Source organism: Balaenoptera musculus, chromosome 8, assembly GCF_009873245.2.
Source record: "Balaenoptera musculus isolate JJ_BM4_2016_0621 chromosome 8, mBalMus1.pri.v3, whole genome shotgun sequence".
In the NCBI taxonomy this organism is placed as follows: Eukaryota; Metazoa; Chordata; class Mammalia; order Artiodactyla; family Balaenopteridae; genus Balaenoptera; species Balaenoptera musculus.
Genome location: NC_045792.1, coordinates 83,342,222 through 83,368,913, shown reverse-complemented (window position 1 = coordinate 83,368,913; position 26,692 = coordinate 83,342,222). Strand labels below are relative to the sequence as shown.

Below are 26,692 nucleotides of genomic sequence, written 5' to 3'. Positions count from 1 at the left end.
TACATCTGAATGATTTATATCTCGTTTTGTCTAAGCATTTATGCTAATAAATTTAACAGATTCCCCAGTACTGCCTGGTCCTTCGTTTTCTTCAGGGGGTCAAAGTGAGAGGAAAATAAAGCAGCGTGTAACTAAAGAAAGAAGAAACTGGCACAACCGATTTAGAACACAAATAAAATTACAACACACATAACATCTCTGATTACAGTTAAGGTGGAGCAACCGTCAAAAAGAAAAAAAAAGTTTCTAGATCCAGATAGATTTCAGTAATTAAGCTGTTTCTCAAAGGCAGAATCACAAAAGTGACAATATTTAGCAAGCTAATTTACTGAGGAATGTTTTGGTCCTACATAATTAAATCCAACACTGAGGAAAAACTGACAACTATTAAACTGAGTGCACTCGGGAGAGGGAAAGGGGATAAGATAAAATCCAATCTATAAAATATATTCCATTATCTTTTATAGGTTTAAAAAACACAAAAGAAACACTTGGAAAGAATCTTCTAAGATGGGAAGATTTTAAGGTTGTGCGAGGATTTTTTTTTTTAACAGGTGCAGAATAAGTTCGTTTTTTTTTTTTTTTTTCTCTCTTGGTTCTTTTTCCCATTTTTTTCTCCTGTTGTTTGCAAAGTTGAATCTGGGGTCAGTAGTTCTAATTGTAACCTCAGACTGGAATTCCAGATGGTGCGCTCAGGAGTGGAAGCAACTCTCAGCTCATCAATTTCATGGGCCTGCGTATCTGCTCTGGCCACAGCCCGGCCTCCATCCCCACTGTGGCATTAATGCAGAACAAATTGAGACATATCCTCTATATAATTAGTTCCAGAATTTAAAAAGATTTACGGTATAATAATAGTGGCAGCGCTGCGCAGTCCTTTCTTTGGGGACTCTCTCGGAGCTCGGGGACCATCTCGCGGTGGCATCAGAACAGACGGGTAACCCTGACCGCTCTAGGCACTGCGAGCTGGGGGAAAGGGGGAGTTTTGCTCTGCGCACCTGGTAGTGCGCACCGGTCCTGGCCCCCAAACCAAATGAGTTTGAACCGTAGATGGGGGATTGGCCAAAAAGTAGAGTTAATTTTCAAACGAACAGAGGAAGCCTGGGGTAGACTATACCAAAAGCTCTTCTCTTACTTTTTTTTTTTTTTTAATTTAGATAAATGAAGCTGGGATTTCTACCGCCTGCGCGGGGATGGAAACCAGCCTAAGCGGCTGCCCAGCAGCCCGAGGTAGGCAGAATGCTAAGAGTTGGAGTCGGCGGGGAGGAGAGGAGCAGCGGTCGGGAGCGTGGAGCTCGGACACTGGCCTCTGCGCGAGGCGCTAATCGAGCGCTGGTTCCTCCCGGGCCGCCCACCACTCCTTTTCGCTGTCTACGGCCCCGGGCGCGGGCAGGCGGCCCCAGCCCTTGACAGATCACAGCGCTACGGTGTGTTTATTCAGTTGTCGGCGCCCGCGGGGTGACACCCGGAGCGCGGCTCGGGAGTACGCGCTGGTCCCTGGGGCCGCGGCTGCAGGGCCGGGCTGGGCTCTCGGTCAGATGCAGTTGACGGCGCCGGGGTCAAAGTGGGGGGCGGGGGGGTAGAGGACCTCACTGCCCCCTCCCACTCAGCATCCATTTTTAAAGCTTGCAATAATTAAGCCCCTTCCAGGCCAGGATGAACTTTACCAGTGATACAAAGCCACATGGGTTTTTAGCGTCTCTCCTCCTCCTTCTTTCCTTTACTCTCCATTCCATTAGCTAAAGAAGCAGAGGAGTGGTGGGTTAAGCCCAGAGAGAGACCAGGGTTTCAGCTCGGTTTTGCCACTAATTTGTTACGTGTCCTTGAACAATAGTAACAAAAATTGTAACGTTTATTGAGGGCATAGGCCAACACTCTCTTCCGTCGAATCCTCAGGACCCCTTGAGGTGGGTACTAATATCCCATTATTCCATGTGACCAATAAGGAAACTGAGACTCACAGCGGCTGCGGAGCTCGTCTATGGTTGCACAGCTGCTGGTTACCTGGTGGAGCTGAGATTCCTTTTTCTGGCCACCAATCTCTTGCTCTTAACCACTGCACTCCACATCTGCCTTTCCTCCCTCTGCCTGGGCCTCAGTTTCCTTTTCTGTAGAACGAGTTTAATTTCCAGCTCTGCCAATCGGCGATTCAGACCACATCCTCTTCCACAGGTCTCAGTGCTATCGGGGGTGGGAAGGTGATTGAGAGAAAGGAGAGGCCAGTTCTCCGCAGCCCTCAGATCCCTGGGACCTTGGGCCGGCCTCGAGCCACAGGAGGTGCAGCAGAGCGCGCTCTACCTGCTGGGGCGGGCGGAGGTTGGACCTTCTTCCCGGCCAGACTGTCTCCCCCTCTGCCCAGCTCAGGGCGCTGAGGCCAGCAGAGCGGGCGCGTCCGCCTGGGTAACTGCAGAGCTCCCGCGGAGAACGTCACCTAGTGGAGGGACAAGTGGGGAGCGTAGGGCACCCCGTGAGCGCAGCAGTGTGCGGGTTTCCCAGGGTTGGCCCTGGGGCGCCTGGGCTCCCGGGCGTGGGCACGGGCTAGGGGCGTTCAAAGACCTCGTCTCGGGTGAGGCCCTCTGGCTGCGGCTTCGGACGCGCAGCACTTACTTCTCTGCCCTGAGGGTTGCAGGGAACTCCTCCCACCGCTTTGGACTACAAGGTCTGGGAGAGGGGGTACCCCAGGGTTGAAATGGGGATCTCACCACTGCTCTTCCCTCCCTGAAGAGGTGTCAGGCAACAAATGGCGGGCGAGAGAGGAGTTCTAAATTTGCTAGCCCCCTCCTTTCCTCTCACCCCACCCCCAGGCAAAAAAAAACCAAAAAAAAATTTTTTTTTAACTCAGAGAGTTAAGCGCCCTTCCTCTATCTGGGATTCAAAACCGCAAAAGCTCACAATCAAGCCACCTTCCTCCAAATACCCCCCCCCCAAAATTGCAAAGAAGGATAAAAAAAGAAACAATCTCAACCTTTTTCACTTAGAAGTGGAAATCTCGGGCTTTCATAAAGGGCTCGCCTTTCCTCGTAGCGCTTGAGTGAGTCCTAGTTAAGAAAAACGACTTCTAAGTAGAAATAAAAGTGAAGGGTGTGAGACAGTGGTCTGGGGCGTCCTAGGGACAACTTGGCCTGAGAAGTTTTATCTCGCGAGGCCTTTCTCCACCCAAAATACGAAAAGCGCCTGTCCTCTGCCCAGCCCTGGAGTCCCGCGCAGGTTTAGAGATGGGACATGCGGGCGAGGAGTGGGCGGCCCACAGGGAGTGTAGGGGAGAAGGAGCTGGCCTCGAGAGCCTTTTCACTTATTTTTTAAAAAGAAAGAAAAAGTTTCTGAGTGAAGACTTCGCAAAGTCAGGCACCAAAGTAGCGCGGAGAAGTGTCCACCACCGCGAAAGCGGTCCGGCGATCAAACGGGTAGCGCCTGTTCTTGACCTTTGCCCTCACGGTTTCCTGCGCCTCCAAGACAAGCGACCCCAACAGGAGGGAACTGCGCTTAGCGTGTAGATCTTGAGCTGGCACACGCTTCGGGTCCGCAGCGAGAACTCCTGGCTACCGTTTACTTAGTGGAAATTAACTAAAACCAACGCGTAAGAAATTGTGAGTAAATCAAGGCTTTAAAACTCCCGGCTTCTCTATAAAACTGCAACTACCTTGATTGTTGCTTCACATGGGCTTGGCTGAAAAGCTTCGGGCCCCATCCCCGGCCAGCCTCGTGTCAGAGGCCAGGCGGCAACAGGCCGCTTCCCGCCCGGCGCTCCTGGCAGTCCCAGGCTGCGCCGTCGCCGCTGCCTCCTGGGCGTTTCCACGCGCCCCTGAAGCGCACTCCCATTCAGGTTCCCGGCGCTTCTAGCCTAGGGTCTGTTTCCCGATAGAAGCCGACTCTTTTGGAAGGACCAAAAGAAAGAAAACAAAACAAAACCTCAAGCACCTGCTCTGGGGCGCGGGGCTCCCAAAGAATGATTAGGTGGAGGGAGGAATCTGATTTGGCCATGCCAGGCGCTGGGAGCTCTGAACAGTAAGAACCCTGCCTTGGACCTTGGGTCGCTGGAGGCTCTCTTCCGTCCGCGTACCCTGGCTTTCGCCTCCTGATCAGTCACTACGCATGCAGAATGGTACTCCCGACTGGAGTGAGAGGAGGCAGAGCTCAGCAGGAGCGGCTCCAAGAGCCAACCTCGCCCCAAGGACTTCGTATCTAAACCTTCCCCACCCCCTAACCTCCAAACTCGGCGCCTGGATTCTCCGACCGGAATCTGGGCATTTCCCTAAGGGTTTTCTTCCCTCCCAAACTAGCCGCCGTTTTGTTTTCCCGGTTTCCCCGTAGAAGAGTTAGGTACTCCTCACTAGAAAGGGAGATTAAGTGCCGCTGACACCGTTTTTAGGTAGGCGGCAACCGCCCTTCTCTGGGCGCAAACCTCACCATGTCGCCAACTACCAGACGGTGGATATACGCCCCGTTTATCACAAATGATGCAACCTCCAGGTGACCCACGTTCGCCTGAGTCTGGCCTCTGGAATCCACAAAAAGCCACCCCGCTCCCCAGTGACCCCAAGATTATGACCACCAGTCCAGTCTGACGGCTCTAGAAGGAAGAGCCGCCGCCTCTTTGAAGTCCGGTAAAGTTCTCTGCGTTATCCTGAAGTTCCCGCCCTCGTGGAGCCCCCTGCCCCTCCCTCCAACCCGCCCTCCCTGATTAACAACCCCTTCCCTACCCCCATCACACAGGGATGCAGAGGGGACATTCAGTGCTCACCTGGAGAGGCTCGCCAGTACCCCAAGGCGCCCACACTCGCGAAGGCCGAGAAAGGGAGGTGGGGGGAGGATTGTGTCCCACAGGCCTGCGGAGAGCGCGTGGCGGGTAGGAGAGGAGGGTGTCTCCGAGAGGGACGCTCCCTCGGGCCCGCCCCCCACCCCCACTGCGAGGACGCCCCCAAGGAGTCGCGCGCTCTGCCTAATCTGCTAGGGCTGCGGTGTGAATGGAGCCGCAGAGACTGCTGACTCCTCCTCCTCCCCCGCCGCCGGCCCCTCTTATTTGAGCTTTGGGAAGCTGGGGGTAGCCAGGCAGCTGGGGTAAGGAGTTCAAGGCAGCGCCCACACCCGGGGGCTCTCCGAAACTCGCCCGCCTATCCGCTCCCCCCTTCCCGCCCTCCCTCCCACTCATTCACCCACCCACCCACCCATAGCCGGGACTGCAGCCCAGGAGCCGGGGCCCCGCCGCCTCCTCGCCGCGATCCTGGACTTACCCCTGCCGCAAGAGCCGGCATCCACGTGTGCCCCGGAGCCAGCGTCTTCGCACACGCTCCGCTCCGGGCCTGGGTGCCTTCAGCAGACCGAGCAGCCGGGGATCCAGGGCCCGGAAGGCATCTGGGCCAAGTTAGGCGCGGCGGAATCGAGCGCCGAGCGTCTGCAAAGCCGGTGGGGCCGCGGAGCGTCCGGGGCTGAGCCACAGCAAATGGGCTCCGACGTGCGGGACCTGAACGCGCTGCTGCCGGCGGTACCCTCGCTGGGCGGCGGCGGCGGTTGCGCCCTGCCCGTGAGCGGCGCGGCGCAGTGGGCGCCGGTGCTGGACTTTGCGCCCCCGGGCGCCTCGGCTTACGGTTCCTTGGGCGGTCCTGCGCCGCCGCCTGCTCCGCCGCCACCACCGCCGCCGCCGCCGCCTCACTCCTTCATCAAACAGGAGCCGAGCTGGGGTGGCGCGGAGCCGCACGAGGAGCAGTGCTTGAGCGCCTTCACCGTCCACTTCTCGGGCCAGTTCACCGGTACGGCTGGAGCCTGTCGCTACGGACCCTTCGGTCCTCCTCCGCCCAGCCAGGCGTCGTCCGGCCAGGCCAGGATGTTCCCCAACGCGCCCTACCTGCCTAGCTGCCTCGAGAGCCAGCCCGCTATTCGCAACCAGGGTAAGCAGACTGGGGAGCGCCCCCTACACGCGGGGCGGTGGCGACTGGGCTGTGGCTGCGTGCGGACACTCCCCTGTCCTACCCCTTACCTGACCACAGCTCTTACTCGGCTGCCTCCCCAAGGACTGTGAGGGTAGAGGAAGCAGCAGCTGGGGGAGAGGAGGGCAAGGAGAGGGAGTCCAGGGCATGGCCCCCTGACATCCTCCAGAGCGGGGAACCGGACTCTTCGCATGAGCCGGGAGGTCATCTGGGGCCCCTCGGACCTCAGGAGATTCTAAGACTATTCCCCGTGGGAGTGGGAAGCGGGAACCGGTGCAATGCCTGGCTCTGCCTCGGGAAGAGGTTTTGTCGCTCAAGGCACCACCAAACTGTCGCCAGGCACTGGACTTTTTAGACCCTGGATTCAGAGTGGGACCAGCGCAGGGTGAGCAGCCTTTGCTGCCTCCGCCACGCCAAAATGTCCAGGAGCCACTCTAGACCTAAGGGAGGCACAGTAAGCACCTTGGAGCACTAGAATGAGTAAATGAATGAGCTAGAGACAATAGTGGCTTTCCTGGACCCGTGTCCGTGTTCGCCTATGGCTCCAGCGCATGGTAGTGTGTAAGTGGATCTCTCCTGGGTTCCAGCTCAGGTGGCGGCCACGCGGGCTCCAGGGCTGGAAGAGAACCCCGTTTATCTGATTCCAATCTCTGCGGGACCGGGTCCTACCACAGGCGGTGGAATGAGGCCCGAGCGTCGGCATTACTTCCAGCCCGTCTCTGGCGCCTCCTCGTCGTTGAACACGGGGCTTAGCTGGAGAAAGATTTTTGCAAGACTTGGAGGTTAGAACAAGGACAGGTTTATTTTCCGTTTTCAGTCATTGTACATCGAGGGACACAGCTGGTGGTTTTCTCATCCCGCGCCGGCTCCCTCTCACTTCTTTTTCTCAGGGACCAGTGCGGAACCAATCACGCCGAACCTTTGTATTTTGATTTCTAAGTTTATTCTAATTAGACTTCTGCGCTGTTGTGAACCTAAACCAATTCGAGTTGATTCGATATTGTAGGAAATGCTTTAAAAAAGGGGTGGATGCTTTTCCTAGAGCAAAAATTCCCTCGGGCCTAGGGACTGGGATGTTTCTAGAATGCGTGGGCTAGGAGGAGTAGAGTGTGTACTGTATGCAGGAGGTGCTGCGGCTCCCAAGGCTCAGAAGGGCCCTGTTCTTCCCGCCTTCGCACGCACGTTTTAAAACCGTATTTCCAGGCTGTTCGTATCTTAGGCCAGCCCGGAACACCTGGCCCACTAGAAGCCCTGGCGAAACCGAAACCGCCCTCCTCCTCTCTTCGTTCGGGGAACCTGGGATCCATGTTCTGTGGAAGAACCTCAAGCCCACCCATGGGGTCCCTCCACTCTAGGTCTTTCCTAAAGGAAATTAGTGTTTCAGACTCAAGGAGTATTGAAACAGCTCAGTGACTATTACAGATTCTTTTCCTCTGATCGTACCACCTCTAATTAGCAGGCTGACGTTACCTCTGGCAAATCTCCAGGTCTCAGTTTCCCCATCTGTAAGAGGAGAGCCAAGATGGGCAACCTGGTGTTTGGCTCAGGTTTGAAGTTCTATGCCACACAAGCAGAAGTCCGACCCCCCCCCCACCCAAGGGGTTCTAAACACAGAAGGCAGCAGCCACATAAACTTGGTTGGACCAGAAACGGCAAGACTGGCAGGCAGGTGTGTGACGTGAGTGAGTCTCTGTGTGGATGTGTGCTATTTGAAGACACCTGAGAAGCTATTTGATCTAAGTACCCCCTGTGCAAAATACTACCATTATCATTTATTTGAAACCATCTAGGTTCTGTCGGGGTTTTGGAACCTGGACTCTGCAGCTTTGGTTGGATCCCTGGGTCCATCCTTCTACAGGGTGGTCTGGTGCCCAGAATTTCATCAACTCAGCCTCAGGAGTGAGACTGTGGGCTTCCTAGCCAGTGGGCACTATGCTTAAAGGAAAAATCCCAGTTCCTTTCTAGAGGATAGGCCCAGGATGTTAAAGAGAAAAAGGGCTTGGGAGCTGGAGACCAACTAGCAGGTAAAGGAATCCCCCCTCCCCATCCTGGGAAATAGCCCAGTAGAGAGGCGGCCCCAGATCCAGGCCACAGCCTGTAAGCCGGTTCCTGTCTTCTTCGGGCTTAGGTTTTCTCTTGTAATCAAAACGTAAAGGGATCACACTTGACCAGTCCTTGGGACTCAGTCAGCAGCTGGGAGCTGGGGTCGGATATCAGAAGCCACTTGTGCCTCAGCCCTGGCATTGGCAACCAGAGTGGGCCCTGGGGCCCTGAGATTTCAGATTTATTCTCTCGATTTCTGGGCTTCCTGCAGCTCTCCCAGCAATGTAGAGTCTTGGTAGGAGGCTTAACCAGGGGAAAGCAAGGGCATCAGTTCCTTCCCCAAAGTGTGGGAATGGCCATCAGCAGGCCGAGGCGGAGAGGAATGAAGCTTCTGGCTCCCTGTCCCCAGGCAGGGCAACCTAGCGATGGCCCAGGGGTGGGGACAATTGCTGGCACTCTTGTACCTCCCCCCACCCCAAGGTATCACACCTCGTTTTTTTCCAATTGCTTAAATATTATAGCTGGTATTCTAATCTTGCTTCTAAATATTAATTCAGGAAACATTTATTGAGCACCTACTCTGTGCCAGGCACTGGGGATTGAATGTTAAGACAATTAAAGTGCCTCAACCTTTGCAGGAAGCTCACAGCCTGACACTGGAGGAGCCCCTTATTTTTGGATGAGGAAATCTAGGCTCTAAGAGATAATGTGTGCAGGAGATCTCTCTGTGGCAGAACTTGGACTCAAACCCAGACCATTCTAGGTTATTTCTACCTCCTTTCCCAGGGATCTTGGCCCCGCTGTTGAGATGGATTTTCTCTTCCCTGCTGGATGGGCACCCAACCCACTGTAGTCTGTGTGAGAGGTGGGGAATTTGCCGGGGCAGAAGAAGGGCGAGGACTTCGATAGCCCTAGACTAAGTGCGGGGTTTGGGAAGGGAAGACAAAGACTGCTTGACAGTGTGCGCGATTCCCCCAGCCCCGCTGGCGCGCAGAACCCTTTACCTACAGGAGGCCTTGTTATCACCAGGCCACCCTAGTGTCACGTGGGGACACCAGCTCAGCCCTAGGGCCAAGGGCGCCCCCCTCAGGTCGCATTGGAGAGGGTATTTCGTTGCGGGACAAATTTCCCCGTATGCTGCCGAAGCTGCGGAGTCATGATTTTCAGCCTTGGGACCACCTTCCTGACAGAGCCTGTTATCCACTCCATCCCTCAGCTCCCGCGGGGCCTGGCTCGGCCAAGCGGTTCCCGGGCTCCTCCGCTGCGGCAGGCGGGGGAGAGAGGCGCACAGCGTGTCTCGCCTCTCCCCGCGGTCAAGGTTGCACTCCCTTCCCCGGCCGAGACTAATCGTGGGAAAGGCGCTACCTTGGCCCCTCGAGCCTCTCCCTCTAAGGCCTGTACAAGGAGCCTTTGAACATGCTGCCCCTTTCTGCCGGCAGCTGTCCCTCCCCCCGGCCTCTGCCCCAGCGCTCTCCGCGCCTGGCTCAGCGCTAGGCCCCGGGACAGCACGCTCTGATCAGTTCCGCATCCGATAAGTTTCTAATTTAAAGAGCCCTCCCTCCTCTCTGAGGGCCCTTTCACCGATGCCCATCCCCTCTCCGGGGAGGGGACTGCGAGAGGGGGTTGGAGGCCAGCCTCTGCCCAGCGGTCCGGTGTCCGGTCTGGGACGGGTCCTTGGGAGCCTCGCGGGGCGCGGAGGCGACGCGGCCGGCGCAGGAGCTGCAGCCCGCAACCCGTGGCCCTAGCCGTGCACCGAAGGTTGCGGAGCCCGCCTCCGAGGACAGCACGGTGCCCGGGCCACTGCCTTCTCATCGGCTCAAGAATGGAGAAGGGTTCGTCTAGAGACAACTTCTTTATTGCTTCTGTTTCTCCTCTTTATTTAAAAAATGGTCTTTGAAAATTCGGCCTTCCCTCTGCAAAACTGGGTGCTTGGAGCCAAATTTCGTTTGTCAGCGGACTGGTAGGCCTTAAACACGGTCTGGCTTCCGCTCCCAAAATGAAGTGCCTGGAAGCCCAAGCGTGCTCACCCACTCCTGACAGCTAACGGGGCGGGGGTTATCTTTACCCACTTAGCAGGCCAGAAATGGAGGCCTCTGGGGTCATGTAAATTATAAAAGCTGGTGGCTTCTTAAGTTGTCAACCTGTGGCGCCAATTGGTGCGTGAGACTTGGACTGCCCTGTACAATCCGGTAATGAAGACCTGTTCAAACCCTCCCTCCCACACTGACACACCACATTCCCCGAAGTGGACTGTAGAAGGTCGGTTTTTGTTTTTGTTCTGGGGATGTGTATTTGAAAGATGTGGGTAATGGCTACCTTTCACTGTTCAATCTAAGTCTTCACTGGACACTTGTAGAGCCTTGACCATGTCTGGGGCAAGAGTGGGGGAATGGGGTTCATTTGACTCATCCCACTCCCAAGAATTGAGCGGGGTTTGGAGACTCAGCTCAGTGCCCAGAGGCGGGGCCGAGGGTGGGGGGGACTGGGTCCGGCCCAGTGGCCCTGCAGGGAGCCGATGTGAGCGTCTGGACCAATCTGATTCGTCACTTGGTCAGGACCTCAGGCCAGAGACTACGGAGCCTGCGCATCGGAAGGGACCCCACCATTGGGTTCAGGGCTCAGAACTGATCTTTATCTCAGCTGGAGGATGCTTTTTCCCCAGAGGCAGCTACAGTTTTGCAGAAGCTAGTGCGGTAAATGTTTAAAGTAATTTAGTGAAAATAGTCACAGAAGGAGACTACGTTTTTCAACCAACACGTTTTTTTTTTTTTTTCTTCCCTCACTTTCGGAGAGCTGGGGAAGAATACGGGCGGTATTGCCTTCGGTTTCTCGGCAGGGAAACTGAGGCAGAGGACCAGTGCATACCATGGAGGGAAAGGGAGGTACAGTCTCAGGCACACTCTGAAACAAACAGGCTTCCCAGACTGGTGCGCGAGGAAGTCCGCCCCGGCAGTGGTGGTCACAGTCCGACCCGCTGGGCGCGAGGTGGGTCCGAGGTAGGAAGGAGGAGGGCGCAGGGTCGAGGCCCATGGGCCCAACTTGAAAGGCCCCTTCTTTTTCCCCCTCACCAGCTTTCCCGAGGGCCTTGGGTGTCAATGGTGTCGGGTCGCGCAGCCTCAGACAGATAACATTACTCTGTAATTACTCTCCCCATTTAAAGCCCATGCCGTTTAACTGGCCCCGAGTAATTAATGAAAGTTGGTGCGCGGGCCTCTGATTTACGGCTGCGAGTCAGCGCCGGGTCAGGCGAGCAGATTCATTTCGGTCGCCCGCGCTGCCCTGTTTTGGGGGGAGAACAACCTTCTCCGCCGAGCGGTTGGCGGCTTTCATACTTGCGAGGTGTGCAGAAGCGGCGGACGCCGTGAAAGACAAGGGCGTAAATAAATTGGGAAATGGTGGGGAGGCCTGGGCTTTACTCGGGAAAGGACGGGGAGCCTGTCGCGAGGTCACATTGGGCCCGGCTTCCCGCCGCAAGCCCTGGGGGCTGAGGGAGCGGGATCCGAATGCGAGGTTGGGCGCTCCTCGCCCGGGTGCTGGTTCAGACACACGGTCCCTGACTCTCCGCCGACGCTGTTTCTCTCTCGGCCGCGCCCGCAGGATACAGCACGGTCACCTTCGACGGGACGCCCAGCTACGGTCACACGCCCTCACACCACGCGGCTCAGTTCCCCAATCACTCCTTCAAGCACGAGGACCCCATGGGCCAGCAGGGCTCGCTGGGTAAGCGGAGGGAATGATGTGGGGTCTTTCTCCCCTTCTTCCATGCTACCCCTCCCTCCCCAGGAATTTCCAGCACACAGCAAATTGGGGAAGGGAGGAGAGGATAGCTAAAAGAATTTTAGAAATAATTAGCCTAATCTCACTCAAAAGAAAAGATTGTTTCCCCCCACCCCAAGTATGTTAACTCCGCTCAGCCGAGACTGCGAATGTCCAGAGGGCCTTTTCGGTGCTCTGTGCCGTGACTGCTAAGGGAATGTGAAGTGAGAGGCTTAGCTCGCTGTGACCTGTAGGCCGTCTCTCTGCACGGCCCCGGCATCCAGGCCCCAGTGCCCCCAGCGCAGCCTGGGAGCCCAGCTCAGGACGCTCTGCCCCAGCCCTTGCCCGCAGCCTCGCACCCCCGCACCCCCAGCCCTTGGTGTGCTCTCACCCCGCTCTCCTGGCTCTCTGCAGGTGAACAGCAGTACTCCGTGCCGCCCCCAGTCTACGGCTGCCACACGCCCACCGACAGCTGCACAGGCAGCCAGGCCCTGCTGCTGAGGACGCCCTACAGCAGGTAGGAAGGCGCTCGGCACCACATCTGGGTCCACGCGACCTCGGAGGGGGCGCTCGAGCCAGCGAGCACGGGAACGTCCGACGCGGGGCGGCCCGGATGCGGCCGTGCAGGGTCCTGGAGGCAAAGTACGCCTTTAGCCCACTCGTCTCCATAAAGCAAATGAAAGCCTCTCTCCTGGCTCCCATTTGAAAGAAGTAGCTTTCCCTGTCTCCCGGTGTTCTTACTTTGTGTGTGTACGTTGGTTTTTGGTTTTGGCCGCGCCGCGCGGTATGCGCGATCTTAGCTCCGCGACTAGGGCTCGAACCCGCGCCCCCTGCAGTGGCAGCGCGGAGTCTTAATCACTGGACCGCCAGGGAAGTCCCCCCAGTGTTCTTACTTTGAATATAAATGAGGGCGATTACTGTTTGGAGATGAAGAAGGAAGAGCGGCGCTTTGAGGAGTTTTTTTTAAAAGGGCTCTTTGCTGGGAGGACTTCAGCTTCCTCGGGATCAAAGATTAAACACGGGGTCCACTCCCACTCGGTTCTTCTCACTCCTCAAGCCCCTCCTCGCGCACTGGCCACACCCGCCAGCCTTCTCTGGGACGAATTCGAGGGCGCGTACACTCGGGCCACAACCTTCTCCCCACTCCTGTCCCCCAGAGTCTCGGGCTGCGGCACCACTCTGTGGGCGTCGTCCCCAGCGCCCAGCTACCCCGGACTGTGTGCGGGACTGTGGTCGGGCGGCAGCGGTACCTGCTGGGAGACCGCTCCAGCCCGCGCCCGCCCTTCTTCCTGTTCCCTTGAGGCCGAAGACCAGCTTCTTTTCCTTGCAGACTCTTTTCCAGCTCCTCGTGCCTTCTCTAGGCTCTTGCTCCACCCTCCACCTTCTCTCCCCCAAATTTACTCTTCAACTTTGGGTGAACTTGGCCGGCCTCCCGCGTCACCGATAGGGTTGCCTAGTAACTATACCGGCCGGAGCTGGGCGGGAAGGTGGGGCGGAGGGAGGGAAGTGGCAGATCGCGGCCTTGGATGCCGGGGATTGGGCGCGCATTACCTCATATTCCATCCCTACCCCCCACCCGGTGCTGCGGGGATCCTGATACCGACTGCCCCAGACTCATCTCCATCCTCCCTCCCCTCTGTTGGAAGACCCGGGGCTGACGTCAAGGGAAGGAGGTAGTGAGGTAATAAAGGAAGGAAAAGCGCCTGCCCTGGGAGATTGGTGGAAGGAATGGCCGCGCCTGGGGGACCTCCAGTCCCACAGGTGGAGGAGGGGAAGGAGTGTTCGCTCTTGAGCCCGCAGGCGGCTCATGCCAATGTTCCGACGTGTTTATGAAACCGAGCCTAGGACTGGTCTGATTCTCCCATCCCGGGGAGGGACAGGGTCGAGCCCGTCTACTTCTGTACGCCTACGGTACACAGATTTTGGAAACCTTTCCTTTTGATCGGGAAATCCGGCATATCTAATCTGATCTTGTATTCAAGATAACTTTTTTTCCTCCCTGCTCCCCCCGCCTTTTTTTTAAAAAATAATTTTAGAGAGGGGGGGGAAAGGCATGCATTTTGCCCAGATAGAGGTATTGAATGGTCACAGCTTCTCACCCTCCTTTTCTCCCTCTCTAGTTAGAACCCAGTTCTGTTCTTTGGCACCTCAGACCCAGTGATCTGTCCCGAGCAACCATCTTTGCACCTTCCCTTGGTGGGTCAACTCACTGGAATGGGTACAGGATCTGAAATCTCTGTTGTGAACCCCCTCTCCAAGCAAAACTGAGATGGTGGGGTCATTGCCATCCTTTTTAAGGAGCTGCTCCTGCCCATTGCCAGAGCAGCATTGCTCTTATTCTAGCCCCTGGGGGTACAGTTGGAATGGCTCCCAGTGGGATGACTTTGACCCAGTCATTCTTCCTTGGCTCCTGGTTGATGCCTCACCCCAAGCAGAGAGGAAGACCTTGATGCTGGAATGGGTGCTATTTAGATGGGTTCGGATACCTCCTTGGAGGTTGGGGAGTGGGAGGCTTTGGAGTCTGGTTCAGTAGTGACACAGTTACACACATTTCTTACTCTCCCCTCTTCAAGCCTAGATCCACCTTGTGGGTCCCTACGAAGGGACTGAACAGCCTAGAAATGAGTAGGGGATAAAGTGATCACAACTTCTGTCTTAACAGCAGTTCTCCAAACTGAGTCCCTGTGGTGGATTTTGACTTAGGACTGAATTAATGGTTGCTATGGAAGCAGGAAAAGTCACTTGGATTGCATTTTATACATAAAAATTTCACATTTTCTAATCCATCTTCTAACTGGCCACTGTATAAAGCAGTTTTGTCAGGTTCATCTTTCAGAGATATTTGCTTATCCCTTTCTTCTTTCTACATAATTGGAACTTCTTTGCTCATTTTTATATGAATGTCATAAAAATACCATTTTCTCTTGTTACAGAAAAATCTCTAAGTAATATCTCCTGAAAAAGAATTTGTGACCCCGTAGGAAAAGTTTGCTTCCTTGAAGTTTGTGCTGACTGAGTCTTTGAAGCTCCATCCACTCTAAATTGACAGCATTTCTAATCACTTTTCAAAGATCAGGTACTTCCCCTGCAGTAATGATGGATGGACATTTGTAAGGATGTTTTAAAATTGGATCTGTGCATCAACGTTACTACCATTACGGTTATGTCATTTCCTTCTTTCCTACTCCTAAAAATGTTTGAAGGATATTTAAATGCTTTTGTGAACACAGTGTTTGAAAAAGCATAGGAAGTACGACTAAACTTTAATCACTTAATGGCTAAAGTTTTAGATTTTAGATATTCAGTGGTTCTTCTGATCCCTGGCTTTGTTCCCTTTTCTGTCTAAAATTGGGACCTCCTGGGAAAGGCTTGCTTGTATTTTGTTTGACTTGTTGCACTTGACCCCCTAAGGCAGCCTGCCCAGCTTCTTTGCCCTGCCCTTCCAAAGCTTCTGTCTCCCCATTCTTGGATTTAGTCTCCCTTCCCACATGACCTAAAGGTAATGGTACATACACTGACATTAAATAAGCACTGCACAATGTGAATTTGCTTTGAGGAAATTCTCAAAATTCTCTCCCTATTCTGAGAGAACTGTGAAGTGATTCTCTCCTCTCTTTCAGGTTACAGATCTGAGGAGTTACAGCTATACACAGATGTGATCAGTAGTGAATAGAAAGTGACATCCCAATCAACTTATGCGAAGTGTTAGGAGACAGTTTTCTCCATACTCTCTCCCCACCGTATTGAGAGTGGGTAGAATCTTGTCTAAAGGTCACTAAGGATTCTGGAACAGATTTCAGCCCTTCTGGAGCCCAGCGATCATAGCCCTCATTACGTAATCACTAGGCTTTACTGCATATTTTGTGCTGCTGGGCACTGCACTGCGTGCTGCACTCAGTTTACTCATTTAGTTCTTCTGATTACCTACGAGGTTGGTACGGTAATCCGCACTCTACTGCAGAGGAGATAGGTTCAGAGACTCCAGGTAACTTGCTCAAGTTGCACAGCGAGTGAGAATCAGAACCAGGATTTGATTTAGTCTCTCTGCCTTCAAAGCTCATGTGTGCTCTGAATTGCTGAGGGATTCCAAGCCACTTGGTGTCCTCCACCTGGAATATTCCCCTTATACAGTCTGTGCCAGCACCTTTGCTAATAAATAATAAGAGCAAATGCTTATATAAACTTACTACTTACAGAAACCATTCTGAGCACTTCACAAGTATTGACTTATTTACATTTAATCTGAAACTCTTTGAGGTAGACAATAGGTTATCACCCCCATTTTACAGAGGAGGAAACTGAAGCCCTTGGAGGGGAATTTGCCCAGTGTGACACAGTAAGGGACAGAGCAAGTGTGAGGCTCCAGAATCCATCTTCCCACCCTCTGCACCCTGCTGCCTCTCCTGATGGTTAAGTGCCACTTCTTTCCAAACGTGGCATCTGCCTTAGGTCTTGCTAGAGGAAGGTCTTTATTCCTCACATTTGTGAAAGAAACCCCGTTATCCATTAGTTTTACCCATAGTTTTCAATTGAAATCGCTCAGTGGATCAGAGGCAGTATTTTCATTGGTGAGTATTGTAGGAGCCAACGTGAGCTGTCTCCTGAAGTCTTAACTCACAAAGCAGCTGTCTTTCAAGCTCCAGACTCCTCCAGCTTTCCCTTTACCGCTCACTGGGCGTGAACTACTGAAGTTCAGTCCAGGCTCCTAAAGAAACAGGCAGAAATGGCAGAGACCTTTCTCCCTTCCATCCAGACCCAGGGGGAGCGACAGCTTCCAGGGCCACCCTGGTCTGTGCTTGCTCAGAGGTAAGTTCCCAGGGCAGGGGGGGACCCCGTGCTACCCTGAGGGGAAAAAGTAGTGAAGTGCAACCACACCAAGCACAGTTTTCCCCTGATTTTGACCTAGAACAGGCAGCTAGCTGGGCCTTCCCTGCTCACTTCCCTTGAATCCTCTTCCACAAGTCCCCCTCTCTCCCTCAGCTTGCTGAGCTCCTTGGAGCCCACAATCCCTGACCATGCCCATTTCACAGGTTGATTCTCACAGCTACCTTGAAAAGGAGTTCTGTGCCCTGTGTTTGAAAAATATTCCCACGCACACTTTTTTTTTAGACATTCTACTTTCCTTTTCTTTTTGCACTCTTATTAGGTTTACATATTCATTTTTAGCAACTGTGCTACCAATTTAAATGAGAATGCATGTTTCCTTTGGCCCCCTAGCAGGTAAAACTATTCCAATTTAGAAGCAGTAATTGCTAATTTGAATATTTTTAATTGAATGTTGACAATTCAATCCAATGATGAAGTTGACAGTGGAGCCTGTTACTGGTAGACTGTCATGTGAGAGAAGCTTCCTTAGCAGCCATAGAGCTTCTGGGGAATCCGGTCAGTGGGAAGTACATGATCTACCATTTAGGTTAGCCTTCAATGTAGAGTTAAATCAGAGGACATCTGTCACTGAAGAAATAAAATCATAATTAATAATGCCTCTTCTTACGTGTCGTCTACAAACACTTTACATGGTGTACAAGTTTCGTTTAAGACAATACTGATATTTGTTTCCCATATAGGTAAGCATGAAGGCAGAAAGTCTGAAATGGTTTCCAGGGTGGTGGGCAGTGTTATCAAAGCCAAAGAAAGGCTTGAATTGGACTTGTCTCCAGGGAGTGGGAAAAATCTAGTTTCAATTATTCCTGCAACATTTGTGCTGACCAAGTGTTTATTAATAGAAGTTGAATCCCTAGTGGGTTTTTCTTTGGTTAACTGGTGAGCTAGAGAGAAATTACAATACCAAGAGATTGACTGTAAAATGATTATTCACCATGGCCTGCTGAGCAGAAATTTCTGAACAGGCAGCCTCTGTGGCGCCTTGGAGGGAAGAACGCAGGAAAAAGTCTGCGTGGAAGTTTGGCTGCAGCCTCTGTGCATGAGCGTTGGTCATCAGGTAGAGGCGTGGGGCAGAGCTATTACAGCAAACTCTGGAAACATCATGAATTCTGTTCACAGATGCCAGTTACATGTGCCTTTTTCTTATTGGGAATTTCTTTTCCTTGATCTCAGGAAATACTTTTCTTCTACCAAGATACTGGTTTGCCAGCCAGCAACCATCTGGCAGAGGTAACTCCAGTCTTAATCAGGTTCGACAGTTCCATTCCAGTGGTAATAAGGACTTTTCTACTTTGTTCTGCTGAATATACTTAAACACACTTAAAGATGAAAATATACTTGAATTACACATGCATTTGAAGAGTGGGGGAGTTCTGGTCCAGATAATAGCCGAGAGCTTTTCTCTTCCTTTCTTTTTGTGCGGAGGTCAAGAACTCAGTAATACTGCAGTCCAGGCCAAAGCAAACTCTATATGATCTACTACTGATTTCCTTTTAAGTTCCCCTTTTTGCTAGGACTGACTTCCTTTTATTTTACTCCAACTTGCATTAATCCCAGTTGTAGAAGTTTCTTTCCTCTCTGCCTTGCTTCCAGCTTCAAACATTTCTTACATAGGAAACCAGTGACTTTTTCTGTTTAAAGATCTACTTAAAAATATAAAAGACACCATGACTTTTGGAATATATTTTGGCAGCCAGCAATTTCAGAGTTCACTTCCAAACAGACAGAGTTAGATGGGGAGCTGAAATGCCTACATGACCACTGTGGTCACTGTGAGCCAAACCACCTGCTTATCTGATCTCCTCTGGGAATGAGGTGGTCGACGCCTACAGTGGTTATTTAGTAATTAGATGCTTTATTTTCCAGGGGTCATATTTTCCTTTACTGGTGCTGCCTCTTTTCGTGGGTTTTCATGATGAGAGCTGGGTGTTGACCAACTACCCAAAGAGATCAGAGCTTGAGCATGCTTGGGACCAGTATTTTTAGTTCAAATTCACATTTTGTCCTCTCCCAGCAGCAGCTATTGTCATTACTGTCATTGTCATCCAGCTGAAAGGTGGTGCCAGCCAAGCCGACTGACTGAGCTGCTGAGGAGCCGCAGCCAACAGAAGGCAGGATGTGGTTAAAATTGTGCTCTGATCCTATGACCAGCCTCAGGAAACCTATTTGCTGGTTGTTGTTGTTTGTTTGTTTTTCTTTTTTGGTTTTTGCTTGGGGATTTTCTGAAAGTCCTTCCCCATTGGCCCTTTCCACCTTCTCTCCCCTTATGAGAATTTGCAAGCTGAGCTATCAGGACCACTGAAATCGAAGTGAGGGTCCTACTGGGATCTTGGCACACTATTCTTAATCAGGTGAAGAGGATGTGGTTGGACACCACATCTTGGAGACAGAGTAGGTCATGATGCTCCCTTGAGTATGTTCTCTTTCACCTCCAGACTCCTGTTTGTATTACTATATTATTTTTACTATCATTTAAATGGTAGTGAGAGGACAAGACTCAGAGGTCAAATAATGCCAGGAAGCCTTTAAAGGGGCCTGGCAGGGTAGAGGTGGGGGCATCAGGCAAGTCAGCACTAGACACTTCCTTGAGCCCCCATCCTCCTCTGATAAATGGGAATCATAATTACACCTGCCTCACAGAGTTGTTGTGAGGAGTATTGGTGATGTGTGAATGTACTATACAAAATTTGATGGATTAGAAAAAGTTAAAATATATTATCTGTATAGTCTTGAAAGAGCCAGTATTAGAGCTTCACAACATCCCAGTAAAGTTAGACTGATTGAGATTAATATTCCCATTTAACAGATGAGAAAACTGAGGTGCAGAGAGCTGAACTGATATGCTCAAGGTCTTAAAATTTACCGAGTAGCACTGTCCAATAGAAACATAATGCAAGTCATCTATGTAATTTGAAATTTTCTAGTAACCACATTAAAAAAAATAAGAAACAGGAAATTAATTTTTAAAATATTCTATTTAACCTCAAAAGCCCAAATCTTATTTCAACCTGTGGTACTCTCCATATTTCAAGTGCTCAATAGCCATGTCTGACTAGTGGCTTCCATATTGGGCAGTGTGGTAGAGAGTATTTATCAAGCACCCACTAGGAAGATACATATATAAGACATAGGTTCTGTATTTTAGAAGGTTTGCTTTCTGGGGGCCAAGAAAATGTCCTTAAAATTATTTTCTCTTTAGGAATCTGCTGGACTATTCTTTAAGTCTGTGAGAAAATCCCTAAATCATAAAGTTAGATATTTGGGACTCATTGACCCATGTGTGTAAACTTCTGTCACTCATCTTGCTTCTCAGACCTCTTGAAAATTAGTGTTCTTAGTCTTATGCAAGGAGGAAATAATTTCAGAAAGATCCCACATCCCAATAGGACCTAGGAAAATTGTCAACTGGGGCTGAGTGATTTTAGTTGGTGAACAATTTTTTAAAATCAGTGACAAAAATAGAGAGCTGCCTGGGGAATACAATGCCTGTTGGCTGAGATTAATGGCAAGATTAATAAATGGATTGCCTGATGAAAAGGCGCAGGAGAACAAAAACCAGTAGAGATTGTGGAGGAGGCCGCTTATTAATGAACTGTCAGCCCAAAGAAAGTTCAAGAAACTCTCCCATGTTAAATGCAGCAGGCTGGCACTTCTAATAAAAATTGGGGTCCTTCAGGAATTAATTACACTGGCCTTACAGCAAGAATTCGTGGAATTGCGAAACGTAGTGGCACAGACCAGCACCGGCCGCTGCTGAGAACAGGGAAGCTGCAGGAGAGACTAATCATTTTTTTTTTCATTGATATGTAGGATATTGTAGTAGCATAATAGCCAGTCAGACACGGGGATGAATGATGGGGTCCAGATATGCACTGACTAATGAAACTACACGTACTTCGAGTTTGAAGTCACTTCACATTTCATACGTAAAATTCCCTCCTGGAATCTGATTTCCTCCTTATCCTGTGTACCCACCACTAAGGAGTTCCAAATAATTTTCAGTGATTATATGAGAGGCAGATGGACTCCACCATGATTTATCAAGCTATGCTGAGAGAGAGCATGGTGTTCATTTATTCCAAGGGATAAATACTGTAATTTCCCTCACCCCTCCACAAGTCCTCAGTTTGGCTGGCCTTACAGAACCTTCTCTTAATTAAACTTTGGTGTTACCTCTGCCCGATGGATGAAGCAGTCCAAAGGAATGCCGTGACAAGGTGGATATTGTCCAGAATTTGCAATCTGGTATCATACATTACATACTGAAAGCTTCTTACCTTCTTTCCCTTCTGCTGTGACGGTGGAGTGGAAATGTTCTTCTGTAATGTGTTTAGACCAAGCGTTCCCAGACAAACCATTAATCTCTTGGGTCTCAAATTTCATAATTAACCATTTCAGTTCAGAACTACATTTATTCCTAGTTGAGCTTGGTTACTTAGGGGATTTCTGGTAATTGAGTTATGTGCTAGTTTTTTAGGCAGGAGATAAATATAAAATTAATAAATTAATAAACATAAAAGCATATAATAAAGATGTTCATGAGTCGTGCATGCAGGATACTTTGACAAGAGTGTTATTCCAGGAAATAGATGTGATAGCTCTTCTATAATGCATTTAGAGATGTGTTTTAAAACATATGTTATAATGATGTTTTTAAGAGTTGTATGTGCAAAAAAAAAGGGAGAGAAAAACTTTTGGTTGGTTTATATGGTGGGATATTTTTCCTTTGGGGTCTTAATGTAAATGATCAGCCATTGTTTTCCCTCATATAATATAGAACTGAGTTGGGGGCTTTAAAAAAAAAACTCCGTGACTATAAAATTTGTAGAGAATGATTCCTTCAGTTGTATCTAGAGTTTATCATCCTCTTTCTTTTGCTTGTCACATCCTTGAGTATTAGACCATCCATCACCCATCACTCTTTGACTTTTCAGGCCCTCATAATCCACATGATACTTATCCTTTTGATTAAAACAACTTAATGGCCTTTTCACGAATAATTAATCTGCTGTCTTTTTACTTTCAGCTCCAGGCTTTTAACTTTAATGTTGAGCTATCCAGCCTGTGTTGCCTTTCAAAGTTTCACTCCCTTTAGCCTCTTCCCTTCAGAGGTTTAGTACCTCTCTAGAAACTTCAGTGTTTGCTCTACTAAGGTTTTTTAAAGGCTTCCAAATTATTCTCACATCCTTTCTGCTGTGTGTGAAGTGAATGACGTGCAGAGATCAGTGGGATGAAATGAAAATCATTTCAGACTCGTGTATTCTGTCATTCTGGAAAATGTGGAGGCTTTCATTGTAAAGAAAAGTTAAAAGTCTATTGCTTTTTGGAGAAACAGTTGCATATATATATGTCTTTTGTATTATGCATTTCTAACTCTGAATGTTTTTCTAACAGTGACAATTTATACCAAATGACCTCCCAACTTGAATGCATGACCTGGAATCAGATGAACTTAGGAGCCACATTAAAGGGGTAAGGTCTTCTCTACTCCATTTCCCTTAAACAGTAACTTACACTTGTTTGAACCATTTTAAAGGTCCTTATACTGTATGAAGAGAGTACAGTTTTAGAAGAATAGGCATGGCTCTCTGTAGAATTAAGATGCTTTCCTCCCTCTCCCAGTTGGTCAGTGTTGTTCAGTATTAAATTTTTAGGAATATAAATAGGGGATGTTCTCGTCTAGAACAAGGGGGTTGAGAATACTGGGAAAATTAAATATGGCCTTTCCTTATTGAATGTTTTAGAGTTCTTCAAACTTGTGTCCATTCAAACTTGTTTAATGTTTGTGTTTTGCTAGTGATACCACAGAGGTTAATCATTACATTATCTTATCAAGAAATGCTTTGAGTTTACAAAGTCCAGGATCCAAACTCCTATTTGAGTGAAGATGATTTGGACCATCCAAAGTCAGACGTGTTCACACCTGGTTGCCTGAACAGACTTTTATCACACTTGATACACAACCAGAATAGGGAGAACATAGCAATCAAACATAGGTAGGGACAATGCTTTGCACCTGGAAGTGAAAAAAATAAAGCAGGTGGGACTTGCTTTAAACAGTAAAAGAACTCACTTTTGGTTTCGAATCTGAGTTGGTGGGCAGTAGGATGTGACAGTCATGAAGCACCTGTGGTGTATCAGGTTCTCGTCTAGGTCACCTCATCTAATCTTCCTGATGGCATTATGATGCCTAGGTACTGTTATCCTGTTTTCCAAATAAGTCAGTCAAGCTCAGAGAATTAAGTAACTTCCCAAATTCACATCATACTATGTGGTAGAGCTGGGATTCCACGTCCAGATCTGATTCCAAAGCAAAGGCTCTTTCCAGCCTCCCTGTGCTGCCTTCCACACCCCCACCCCATCAGCCCCAGTGGGATCGAGGACTCAGTTCAGCACTCTTGACTAGACAGCTGGCTTTACATCTCTGTGTATTTAGTGGCTTCTCATTGGACTGTGGGATCTGGGGGGCTTGCTAGAGCCACGCATGCTCCAGTCCCCATTCCCCACCTCTTCTTCTCTTCTAGAGTTGCTGCTGGGAGCTCCAGCTCAGTGAAATGGACAGAAGGGCAGAGCAAGTGAGTGGACAATGCGATGATGGCAAAGCAAATGACATAGGCCTTGTTGACTGGCACCTGGGGTGATGCAGGAGTTAGGACTGATGATGGGTAATCAGGGTAGCAGTTGGTGCACAGGGATGGGAAGAATCTATTCATTTTTTCCCTCTGTCTCTCTCTGCCTCCTCTTATTTATTGTAGATATACTGTGGGTAAAAATGGAGGTGGTGACATTTCTCATCAACACACTCCTGGAAAACAATTAAAAAAATGATGCTGTAGCAACCCTGCTCATTTCCTGGTGAACGTTTCAAAAAATATGAAATTTGTGGCATTACACATATTCCTGTTAGATCGGTCAAATCTTTCAGCCTTTTCTCTATTTACCTTTAAATCTCTCAGGGAGAACTTAATTTTTACCCCAAGTCTATGGCCAGACTTTCTGCAAAGACTTTTGAAAATTCCTAAACATCTGTGTTTTCCCCAGCCTTATTATAGCCTGCACCCTTGGACATTTCTGTAACTGTTTCTTTTGATTTCGTTTTCTCTGCTTAAACACCAAAACCAGCCTCCCTCTTCTCATCTTTCTTTTGTTGGTTCAGTCCTGTTTGTTGGATCATCCTTCAGTGATTAGTGAAGTTGTTTTTCATCTTCTAAGACTCACTATTAGATCCTTCTTTCCACCCCCAGCCCCCAATTTTTCTATTTTAACCAAATCTCCACTTCGTCTCTCTAGACCCAAAAGTAAAAAAGCCTGCTATTGACTTGGATTTTTTTCTCTCCCCACTTCCATCCAAGGGGCTGCTGACAGTTTTAGCACTGTATCTTTCCACCTACTCAAAACTTGTCCTATGTTTCGTGGTCCCAGCCTTTCTTTCTGGATCCCTTGCTTTTCTTCTCTCTACTGTAATCAGAATTCAGTAACTCTCACCAAACTACCTGCCAAGAATAGATAGAACATGATTGTGAAGTGAGTAGTATGTTTTCAGTTTTTAAAATTTCTTCATGCTGGAGTACAGGGTTAGTTTATTTGCTTAATTGCAAAAATTACATATAAAGAATCTTGGCATGTATTTGAATCTGGGTCTTTCCATAGGTGAGATAATTTTGGTACCTTTTAAGATCTTTAGACACATGATATTAGTCACTTGCTAGGGAGTCAGAAGCTATATTACAAAGATGAAGCACAAAATGCATATAATTTGTTTTGTTCAATCCTGTGAAAGAAACAAAAACTAGAAGTGTTTTCCTTGATCTGGTGCTTACGTTTTGGAAAAGGATTCCTGAAATTAAAATGTATTTCTTGAATACTTTATTCAGAGAGTTGTATAAAAAGCATCAAGGACTCCTCCAGTAGATAGTCTTATAGAAGAGTAACTCTTTGGAGAGCAAAACATTACAACTGTCTAATTTCCTAATATCTTCTCTCACACTGTGTTTTTATCCCTTTAGCACATGTTGTAAGTCAACTAAATGTTTGCTTCTGAGTGTGAGCTGAACATTTACCTGAAGATGGTTGTTAACATTATTGGGCAGGGTGTGAAGGGCTTTATATACCTCTCCTCTTTTGATCTCATGACAATCCTAGGGTATTATGTTCACACCCATCTTTCACATGAGGAGGCTTGAGAGGTTAAGTTCACTTAGCAAGTAAGGGTCAGAGCCACGTTGGAACCCACTTCTGTCTGACTCCAGTATCTGGGCCCTAGATTAGAGTTTCTTAAACTTTTTAGACTGCGACCACAGTTAGAAATACCTTTTACACTGAGATCAGATGTACCCACACACGTAGAAGTTTTCACAAAACAATACTTACTACATGCTGTGCATACTGATGTTTTCTACTTTATTCCATATCATTTTAAAAAATGCTGGTTGAGATGTGTAGATTGATTTTACAACTCATTAATAGATCATGACCCACAGTTTGCCTCTCTTAGCTCTAAAAATAGCGACTCCTTAGCTCTTTCCTCCAAGCCCATGAACAGCAGAGAACTGGATTCAATTGAAGCTGATACCCCAGTAGAAAGTGGTTTTTTCCCAGGGGGTACATAATCTGGGTAGGTATCTTTATTCTCTGTACCAAATTTGCTTTCCTTTGCCATGGTATGAAAATGCTGTTAATACGGAAAATACATTTGAGAAAAGATATTCCATGAAGAAAGACAAAGAGAAATAACTGTGTTTTTACATTTATCTGTTACTAGTGTCTGGACACTATCTGAAATCAGTAGTAAGAAAAATCATGGTGACAAGGTAGATCTGTAACATGAATACTGGAGGTTTGAGTCATGTTTTGGAGAAAAAGGATATAATTTCTAAATCACTCATAAAAAAGAGGCATTATAATGTTTTTATTAAAAGATCATGTGCCTCCCACTAACGCCCACTAAATATTTGTTCACATCGCCTTTCCTTGAGAATTTTACTTTTTAAAAAAAGAGTGAGCTTGTTTCCTTGCTTAAGCAAGTCCACAGAGACATCTTTCGTTAGGCGTTGGGGAGCAGTGTTATTATACTGGGTGGGGATAGGATTGTAGGGAGGACATGGGCAAGACGAGATGAAAACATGAAACAGGGTGGGGAGGAGGGAATCTTACCACTGATTTACTCCTCTCTCCTCCTCCCTTTACTCATTTTCTAATCTCTGCGTGCCCGTAGGGATCAGAGCTACTTTTATGACCTCAAATGGGAGAATATTGTGTTTCAATTTAAGTCGAAGAGAAGGTACTTTATGAAGCCACTTTCTTAACTCTGACCCTTTTCCTTACAAACAAATGAAATTATATTTTCTAAGTGGGTCATTGGGAGAAAAAATTGCAGGGGAATCTTTCTAAGCACTAGTCCACCTTTATGAATAATTCTGTGTATGGTGCCTCGCATTGCTGTCTGCTTTGTATTTCTTTAGAATCATTTTCTGTGTGTTCCTAACGCCTGCTGATTTCCTAACGCTGCTCCCAAGCCCGGCTACTCTGTCAGCCTCTGTTTTGTCTCTTCTGAAGAAAATATCCTGCAAAATGGAGAAACACATCAACCTTGAGTGCCGTCCAAGTTATTAAAACAAGGAAGAAGTTATTCTCTGGGGACTTGGGTAGGGGGAGTGGGAAATCGAACACAATAGAAATGTGAAAGGAGTGCTGAGCAAAATGAATGTCCCTTTGCTGGTCCAAGAAGTTCAGACCATTGGGAACACACAGTATTTGACCTGTGGTTGCTTGAAAGGAAAAACGAAAGACTCAGGTTGAGTGATGTATGGTGAAAACAAAGCTGCGTGTTTTGGTAGGGCCAAGGCTGTCGAATCTGGAGAAAATCCCCACTAGACATGGTCTCATCCCTGAGAACCTGTGCCAGAAGAGATAGCTGGAGTTCCAATACACAGCCCAGCACCTTTCCTCTCCAGCTAGTGAACAGAAGGTATTCGTCCAAGAGATTTACTTCTTGAAAATGGATAGCTTGCTTTTCAGGGGCTCCTGGAGCTTGTGATGAAAACACAAAGGTGGAGAGAAGCAGCTCTGGGAATATCAGCATTCCT

General features: G+C 49.1%; 1 protein-coding gene and 1 long non-coding RNA gene across 2 annotated transcripts in view; one reads left to right on the top strand and one right to left on the bottom strand.

Annotated features, from left to right (window-relative positions):
* LOC118898736 overlaps positions 1-4,925 on the bottom strand; it is a 39,045-nt gene extending 34,120 nt beyond the window's left edge. The window contains exon 1 of the long non-coding RNA XR_005020811.1: positions 4,742-4,925. This is a non-coding gene — a long non-coding RNA (uncharacterized LOC118898736). The remainder of the gene's footprint in view (positions 1-4,741) is intronic.
* A 432-nt stretch (positions 4,926-5,357) lies between these two features.
* The window catches only part of WT1 (WT1 transcription factor), a 49,736-nt gene continuing 28,401 nt past the window's right edge, over positions 5,358-26,692 (top strand). Inside the window, exons 1-4 of the mRNA XM_036859194.1 lie at positions 5,358-5,885; positions 11,565-11,687; positions 12,138-12,240; positions 22,002-22,079. Coding sequence (XP_036715089.1) covers positions 5,441-5,885; positions 11,565-11,687; positions 12,138-12,240; positions 22,002-22,079 — 749 coding nt within the window. The 5' untranslated portion in view covers positions 5,358-5,440. The remainder of the gene's footprint in view (positions 5,886-11,564; positions 11,688-12,137; positions 12,241-22,001; positions 22,080-26,692) is intronic.